Consider the following 9,557-nt stretch of genomic DNA (forward strand, 5'->3'; position numbering starts at 1 on the left):
TTTTTACTGACGCATTCGAATATAAAAAAATAAAAATGGACCCGGAGCTATATATATATATATATATATATATGAATTTACAACCGCAAATCATTATTATTATTACTAACGTGAGGGGGGGGGGAGGCGGCGTTCGAACGATGGTTGGTTAATCGATTGAGTGGGACGGGGGGGGGGTTTGTTAAAAAACGAAACGAAACGAGGGAGGGTGTAAAGAAAAAAAAGCAAAAAAAAGAAAAAAAATTTTTGTTTTTAGAGACAGACAGACAAAAAAAAAAAAAAAAAAAAAAAAAAACATTCGTTAATAATAAATTCACAAGCTCATAATAATAATAAATTAGAAAAAAAAAAAACAATTTTTTTTTTCCTATTCTTTTATAGTTTTTTTTTTTTTTAATATTTGTATATTTTTCTTACCTGCGTCACGGGATTTTCTCCGGGACGATATACGACGTTGTGCAATGGTCTTTTGCGTCCTACGTAATTGACGCAAACAAATTCTAACAAACTCGCATATATGAAACACATGCAAACCCCATCCCATAAATTCATAGCCGTGAGATTCGATACGACGGGCAGTGTTGATCTAAAACCGTTAGAAGTTGTGAAAAAATTGAGCATTGTTGTCACACCTGTTGAAAAATAATAATAATAATAATAATAATAATTTCGATATATTTTAATTAGTTTACAAAGGTTATAATATTTTTTTTTTGTAACTGACCGATCATGACTCTTGCTGGAACCGCGTTCCATTCCAACCAGAACGTTATGAACGATGACGTAACCAATATAATACCGGGAATAAAAACGGTCGTGAAATAAAAAGCTCTATCCCTCGTGAATGTTAATTCTACTTTTAAGCAACTATAGTTTCCTGTTAATAAAAAAAAAAAAAAAAAAAAAACATTTTTACTATTCCCGAAAATTCTGGATAAATAAATATTCCAAATAATAAAAACAACCGAATGTGAAAAAACATAAAAAAAATAAAAAAATAAATGAAAAAAATTTTTTTTTTTTATCGTTCCCATTTGAAAAACTTTTTTTTTTTTATTTAATTTAAAAAAATTTCCAGGCTTGTTTTGTTTTTATTTTTGGAAAATCATTTAAATTCTGGAAAATTTTACTACTACGGTCATTTTCGAAAGGCGGGCGGGGAAGGGGGGGGTAAATAAAACGGAAACGAAACTTTTTAAGACGATAAATGAAAAATTTTTAAATTTCAATTTTTTTTTTTTTATTTTTATTCTTTCACATAATTCCAGTCCTGTTTTGTGGGGGGGGGAAGCGGATTTCCGGTCATGTTTTTCTTTTTCCTATTTCCAAGGGAAGGAAGGGAAGAGAACAAAGAGAAAAGGATGAACAAAGATGAAAAGTTTATTTTATCACATGTAAGTCTAAAAAAAGGTTCGAAATAAAATTTTCGGTTTTTTTTTTTTTTTTTTTTTTGTTTTTATGATCCGAAAACTTTTTATGTTTTCTACATCTTTTTTCTTTTCGAAATAAAAATCGAAAGACAAGAGAGAGAAAGAGAGAGAGATAAAAACAAAAAAAAGGATTTAAAATGTCAAGATTTTCTAAAAAAAAAAAAAAAAAAGGTTAAAAACAATTTTTTTGTTTTTACGCTTTTGTGACGTTGACACAACAACTTTGATTCGTCGCGCATTGACAAAAATATTAATTTTATTTTAGATTTTTTAAAAATAATTTTCTACAAATTTTTCCTTCTTCTTCTTCTTATTTTAAAGATGTCTGCCTTTCGTAAAATTATGTTTTTATTTTAATGACCTTTTTAACTTTGGCGTCAATAAATAAATAAATAAATAAAAAGACACGACTTCTTTGAATAAAATAAAATAAAAAAAAAAAGAAAAACCACAGGCTAAAAAAAAGTGTTTTTTTGCAAACGAAGTAAAGTCGAAAAGAGAGAGAGAGAGAGAAAAAAAAAGGAAGAGAGAGAGAGAAAGAGAGAAAAAGGAAGAAAGAGAGAGAGAAAGAGAGAAAAAAGGAAGAAAAAGAGAGAGAAAGAGAGAAAAAAGGAAGAAAAAGAGAGAGAGAGAAAAAAAAGAAAGAAAGAGAGAGAGAGAAAGAGAAAAGATGTGTGCAACCTAATTTGATCAAATTTCACACAGGAAAAAAACATTTTTTTTTTTTTCCTTTTTTTTTTTCTCTCTCTCTCTCTCTCTCTCTCCCAATTTTGTAATTAAATTGAAAGGTATTTCTGTTGTTCATTTTATTTCCGTTATTTTATTTTATTTCTATGGTTAGAAAAAAAAAAAAAAGAAAAACCTTTTCCGCTTTTTCCGCCCCCTCCCCCTCACACGAGAAACTCGGTTTATTTTTAAAAATAAAATTTTTTTTTTTTTACCGCATCGAAAAAAAAAAAAAAATCCAACTGACAGACTTACATTTTCAAAAAAAAAAGAAAAAAAAACATGGAATCAATATTTCCGGTGAAAATTTTAGTTAGTTAACCTTTCACGAAATTAAAATGTTAATTGTTAAAATCATTAAAAAAAAAAAAAAAAAAAGAAAATTTTTTTTTTCCAAGCTTATGAAAATCAATATTCTACGACTTGGGTAAAAATTTAACAACTATTAAAAAAAAAAAAAAAAAAAAAAAGGTTAAATGAAAATCCTTTTTTTTTTTTTTTTTTAATTTTCATATTTAAAAAAAGGTTTTTTTAACTGGAAAATTCACAACTTTTACTCAACCTTTTTTTTTTTTTTGATTAACTCTAAACAATATTTTATAATCATTTCAAAAAAAAAAAAAAAAAAAAAAAAGTTTTCCAATTTCCCTTTTAAAATCATCGAGTTAAAAAAAAAAAATTTTAATTTGCATCCGATCGCAACGAAAAACAAAACAAAACTAACACGTCGCCATTTTTTTTCCTCTCTCTTACAATTTTGCCAACAACGAAAAAAAAAAAAACCGCCATATTAAATTTATCAATTCCGTAATAACAATGTAAAGCTATTCGTGGAATTAGAAAAGATTTTTAAAAAGAAAAATCTCGTGATAAAATTTTTATTTTAACGTTTTCTTATCCAGAAAACGAAATAATAATAATAATAATTATAAAAATCCGTTGAGATTTTTCTAAAACGAATTATTAATTCCTTTTTTTTAAAGAAAATCTTTTCCAACGACCTCCATTTCTATCGGAAAACCTATATTCTCATTAATATTAAATACTGGTGATGACAAAACGATTTTCGTATTTCCGTTTCCGGAAAAAAAATATAAAAAAATTTAAACTCACCCCTCCACGTGGATTTCAATGGGCAAACCATCGTTTGATTTTCTATTAAATATGCATTGAGTGTTGTTAAAGATGGTGATTTTCTTAATGTATCTTCATCGTTTTTCCAAACGTATGTTATGGCCGAACTTTCGTATGAAACTGGAATAAAAAATAAATAAATAAATTTCTTTTCAAATTTTCTTTTTTTTTTTTTAAAAAAAACAAATGTCTCGCGTGATTCTCGCCGGTGATAAATTGTTTTAAAAAAAAAAAAAAAAAAGTTTTTTTCCCTTTGGAAAAAGGTTTTGTTTTTTGTTTCGAGAAAGAAAACATGTGGTAGGTTTTTTTTTAAACATGACAATAAAATAAATTCGTTCATTTTATACTTACTACTTTCCATTGCAAAAGAACAAAGCGGATCGTCAAATGGAAATATGTGAAGGCTACCCTGACAGCTCAATATGAGATGTCTCCTCATTAAATACGTTATACTTCCGTTTCTGTATATTCTCAATGCGAAATGCATCGGATCGAGGGGATCTTTGAAATCTCCGTGCATTATGAAATACGTGTCGGGAAGCCAAATATCTTTTTGATGATGAATCGCATTCAAATATTCGTAATTACTTTGATTCGCGTATTCCAATCTCGGGTCGTACCATTGCTGTTGCAGTAAAAACTCTACTTCATATTTCTGTTTAAAAAAAAAAAAATAATAATAATAATTATTATAACGCGAAACAAACACATCACATGACGGACGTGTGATCGCGAAAATACAATTTCATCCTTTGTCGCAAAAAACAACTTTCATTTTTTTTTTTTTTTTTTTTTTAAATTTTCAAAAACGCGTTTTTACTAATTCCACGTTTTTATCTCTTTTTATCTCAAGATTCGTTATAAATAATTAAATTTGAAGGGGATGATGATAAATTTGACGAACGTGTGTGTGTGTGTGAGTGTGAATTTTAATGATTTATGTTTAAAAAAAAAAAATTAAACATGGCGACAATCGTGTTTTTGTTAACAAACGTAACGTTTCGTTTTTTCCAACTCGTTTGTACAAGCACAGAAACCTTTGAATTTTTTTTTTTTTTAAAAAGTTTATTCACGCGTTGGAAAATTAAAAATAATCACCGAAAAGCTTCTTTTTTTTTTCAAATTTTCAGGAAAACACCAAAAGGTGTCGTCTGCTCAAAATAAAAAATAAAAAAAAAATGATCGTATTCATTAACCATTTATTTATTTATTTATTAATAAAAATTAATAATAATGATAATTATAATTGAGGTCGTTCGTTCGTTCGTTCGTTCGTTGTTTGTCATAATAATAAAAAATAATTATTATAATTATATATTTTATCTTCTGCTTTTTTTTTCTACGTAATTAACGTTCGTAAGTAAAAAAAAAATTTTTTTTTTTTTCTTTCTTTTCTTCTTCTTATTTTTTCCCTCTATTCAACTTGATGTTTTTCTTTTTTTTTTTTTCCTTACGTTGGTAATTCTTTATAATCATTTTCTTTTTAACTCCCGTAGGCAACCGAACGAAAAGAAAAAAAAAAATTTCCACGGGTTATTATATTTTTTTTTTTCTTTTTTTCATGAACAAAAACTTTTCATAATTTTCACGTTCGGTTTCTAGGCGGTTTCCCCCCCTTCCCCCCAAAATTTGGCCGGAACGTCGTAATTTTTTTTTTTTTTTCGTATTTTATTTTAATGCCGGAGGTAATTACCAGGGCATGAATACATGAGAAAAAAAAATTTTCACGAGGATGAATAATAATAATAATAATAATAATAATGTAAAACCCCGTGAAAAAAAAGGTGTTAAACATCACGACGTTGTAATTTGTTGTTTTTTGTGACTTCTGGCACAGAAATTGGGATTTTTCTTTCTCTGGTGCGATTTAAATGAAAAGATAAAATAAAAATGTTTAATATCTCCCGCGGAAGTCAGTCACTTCTGCGACATTTTTTTTTTTTTTCGAAAAGTCGACAAACATTAATTTTACGACATTTTTCCTTTTAGTTCGATAATAATAATTTTTTTTCTTTTCCTATACAAAATATATCCCTCTGGATAAATTTAAAATTTATAAATCTATACATATATATATTATTTTAAAAAAATTTTTTTTTTATAAGAGAATAATCGAAATTCTACGATTATGTAACCTTTTTATGCTCTTTTAGAACAGATAAGATAAGAAAGATATCATGAAAGGGTTTTTAAATTTTACAATTGAGATTTCTAATTTTAAAAAAAAAAAGAAAAAGAGAAAAAAAATTTTTTTTTTCTCTCTCTCTCTCTTTTATTTTTTTTTTATTTGGCTCTTCGGGGAAAAATTTCAGAAAAAAAAAAAAAAAGAAAAAAACTGAAACTTTTTATTTTTGCAATTTGTTAAAATGAATCTTTGAGAAAAATAAAAAAAAAAATAAAAAAAAAAAGAGAAAAAAGAAAAAAAACGTAAAATTTATCTGATTGAAAATCAAAAGAAGAAAAAACCGTTTTCATTGTTTTTCTTTTCTTTTTTTTAAAATTTTAATTATAAAAATTGTTGGTTTTTACGCTAAAAATTAAAATCATAATAATAATAATAATAATAATGATGCAAATGAATAAATAAATAATTTTTTTTTTTTTTGTTAAAGAACAAAAACGTACGTAAACCGTAAAAAAAAAAGAAAAGAAAATTTTTCGTTTTTCTTCGTTTTAAAAAAATTTACTTTTTTCCTTTTCTTTATTTTCTTTTCCCTTCCCTTTCCTTCCCTCTCCTCCTCCTTTTTATTTACTCCAGGAAAATATTTTTATGTACATAATAATCAACCCATAAAAATTAAAACCCTTTTATTTACTTTTTTTTTTTTTTGATTCTTAGAGATGTGTATGCAACATAAGGCGAAGCTAAAGTCGGAAAAACCAAAAAACGAAAAATTTTTTTTACATCAAGTTCATAAAACGAGAAACGTATGTCCAACATTTTTTTTTTTTATCTATTTTGAGGGGATCTAGTATTTTTCTAGATCCCCCCGAAAAAACAAAAAAAATTTTCCGTATTATTTCCTCATCAATAATTTTTGATTAAAATCGTGAAAAAAATTTTTTATTTTATCCTTTTTTTTTCCTTTTTCTTTTTTTTATTCGATCACAAATGTTTCATCAAACTTTTTAAATAAAACAATAATAATGATAATAATAATAATAATAATAATAATAATAATAATAATAATAATAATAATAATAATTCAACATGTTGAATTTTATTAACTTTTTTCGGTTAAAAAAAAAAAAAATTTTTTTTCTCTCATTTTCCCAAACCGGAAACTCTTTTTACATTTTTTTTTTTTTTTCCAAACAAGACACTTTGTAAAAATTATTATTATTATTATTATTATTATTATTATTATTATCATTATTATCATCATCATAATTAAACTAATTAAAATATGTTAAAAACTTTATATATATATATATATACATATATATATATATATATAACAATGCTTATATAACATTTAAAATTTTTTTTTCTTTTTTTTTGAAGCCTTTTTAATACGGTTCTAAAAAAAAAAAAAAAATATTTAAAAAAGTTTTTAATCCACATGGATACTTCTCCCCTCCCTCCTTTTCTTTCCCTCTCCTCCCCCCCTTTGTTTCGTTCTCTCTCTCTCTCTCACTCGCTGTTTTTCCTTTCCTTCCAACAATTCTCCTGACATACATTACATTCGAAACAGATTCTATCTAAATGTCAGGCGCGTTGACCTCACTCATAAAATGAGAGAAAATTGTGTGGATGGTGAAAACGTCTTTTAAAGAGCAGGAGAAAATGCAAATCGTGGTTTTAGAAACAACAACAACAACGACAACAACAACAACAACAACAACGACAACAGCAACGACAACAGAAAAAAGATTAATTTTATTACCTTTTGTCGAAAGGAGGGGGGGGTGAAAAAAAAAAACGAAAAATTCGTTGTTAATTATTATTCATTTACAAAAATTATTTTTTTCGAAATAAAACAAGAAAATTCTAATTTAATCGTTGTTTGTTGGCGTGGAATCAACAAACAAACAATTTACGAATACTAATTTGCCAAATGTTGAAGTGTTTTCTTTTTCCATGCGACATACCGTGTGTAAAAAAAAAAAAAAAAAATGTCGGATTAAAAAATAAAATTTAATTATGATTTTTATACGATTTAGAGCGAAACAAAATAACAATAAAAAAAAAAATAAATTGACGTTTATTACTCCGACAAAAAAAAAAAAAAATGATTCGTAAAGTTTGAATTGGTGAGTTTGGAAAAACTGGAAAGTGGGAAAAAAAATTTTTTTTTCGTTTTTTGTTTCCGGGAAGTAAATAAACAACGAAAAGGAAAAGAAAATTTAATTCGAATTCTGTTAAATTTTCCTACTAACTATTTCAACTTATTCGTCAAGTTTTTAACAATGAAAAAAAAAAAAAAATTAAAAAACATGCCAAGTCATTTGATGAAAAATCACGACGGAAATTTTTTTTTTTTTTTTTGAAAAGTCATCGAGTGAAATCTAAAAGAGAGAGAGAGAGAGAAAAATTCTGCTGTTGCTATTGTCCTTCATCAAGAAACGAAAAAGACAAAAAAAAAAAAAAGAAAATTTCATTTTCCTTTTTTTTTTATTTTAAGATTTTCTTTCGTCTTGAAATTATTTTCCTCGTTTTTATTTTTTCTCTTTCTCTTTCCTTTTTCTTTTTCCTTTTTTTTCCTTTGTTTTGTTTTTGAACTTTGATAAAATTTATTCCCAAAGGAATTGTAACCATTGGGAAATTCATTCACTTAAATTTCGACGGGAGGAAACGCAAATTTTTTTTTTTATAAAGAACCAAAATTTTTTTTAAATATTTTAAAATATCACATTAATTTATAACGGAAAAAAATTTTTTTTTCTCCTTCTCCTCCCCTCTTCCCATCTCCCTTCTCGAATTTTCCGACAAAGGAAACCTTTAATTAAATTCAAAAGGTAGAAAAAAAAAATAACTAAAATAAACAACAAAACGTTTCGTAATATTAAAAAAAAAAAAAAAAAGTATTAATTGCAAAACAATTAAACTTTTTATTTAAAGTTTGAAAAAAAAAAAACGAAATTCTTAATTAAATGGTTTTATATTAATTTGCAGACGTTTAATTACCTTCAGGGCTGCCAACAGTTTTTTTTTTTTTAATACAAACTTTACCGTTTCGTTAAAAAAAAAAAAATTTTTTTTTTTTATTTTTATTTAATTTTATTTTCAGGTTTTCGATTTTTTTTTCTTTTTTTTTTTTTTACCGGTGTTCTGTTTGTTACGCGTTCGCACTTTTCCTTGTCAAAATTGTTGCCAAAATAATTTTTCTTTTTTCAATTTTCTTTTTCTTTTTTTAATTTTCTTTTTTCCCTTAACGATACCGTTGTTCCGTCCGTTCGTCCGTCTTGTAAAAAACAAACTTTTCTTCGTCCACTCGATTGTTCAATGACCTTAAATTTTCTACAAATAAATTTTCACCTTTCGAAAAATGAAATGGAAAAAACCCCCCCGATGAAAGTCATTTGAATTTTTAAAATTTTTGTTTGTTTTCCCTCACACATTTTCAACGCATATAAACAAATATTGATTTATTTTTTACCATTAGTAATTCGCATTCTCATTCCTTTTTTTTTTTTTTTTTCCTCGTTTGTCTGTATTAAATTTTATTTCCGATCATTCACATCGTTGTTTGTTCCTTTTCCTATTTTTTTCTCTCTCTCTCTCTCTCCCTCTCTTTCCTTTTCCGTTTGATTATTTCCTTTCTCTTATTTACTGTCAACAATTGTCGTCTCGATTGGTTAGACCGAGACTTTTATTTTTTATGTCTCTTCTTATATTTTTTGATTGTTTTTAAAAAAAAAACAAGATATCATTATCGATTTACTTTCCTTCCGGCTTCCTTTTGAATTTCAATTGCGACTTTTTCTTTTTTCCTTTTTTTTTCTTTTTCTCTCTCTCTCTCTCTTTCTATGTATTTTGATTGCTTCTTCCATTTTTTTTTTCTTTTTTGTTTTTTTCGTGATTATTAACATATTTATTTATTTATTCATTTATTTTCTTGTGATTGTAATTTAAAAGTGATTTTCGCACTGACGTTACTTATTGATTATTTATTTCGATTCCGTTTCTATTTTTATCCGCGTAATTGCGTTGAAAAAAATGATGTGTTTGTTTGATTTGTATATAAAAATAGGTTAAAAATTCAATTGAATCAGTAATAATTTCTTTCCTTTTCTTGTTTTTTATCTTCCTCATTTTCTCTCTCT

The 9,557-nt window shown here is 25.8% G+C and overlaps 1 protein-coding gene across 1 annotated transcript in view; it reads right to left on the reverse strand.

Moving 5' to 3' along the window:
• Window positions 1-4,999, reverse strand: part of Phum_PHUM267500 (DrosGluCl, putative) — a gene marked incomplete at both ends in the record, with an annotated part of 5,254 nt that extends 255 nt beyond the window's left edge. The window contains 5 exons of the mRNA XM_002426619.1: window positions 418-632; window positions 725-877; window positions 3,270-3,410; window positions 3,642-3,932; window positions 4,984-4,999. Coding sequence (XP_002426664.1) covers window positions 418-632; window positions 725-877; window positions 3,270-3,410; window positions 3,642-3,932; window positions 4,984-4,999 — 816 coding nt within the window. The remainder of the gene's footprint in view (window positions 1-417; window positions 633-724; window positions 878-3,269; window positions 3,411-3,641; window positions 3,933-4,983) is intronic.
• Between the last annotated feature and the right edge of the window lie 4,558 nt (window positions 5,000-9,557).

The sequence above is a fragment of the Pediculus humanus genome, genomic scaffold, assembly GCF_000006295.1.
Source record: "Pediculus humanus corporis 1103172107642 genomic scaffold, whole genome shotgun sequence".
Taxonomy (NCBI): domain Eukaryota; kingdom Metazoa; phylum Arthropoda; class Insecta; order Psocodea; family Pediculidae; genus Pediculus; species Pediculus humanus.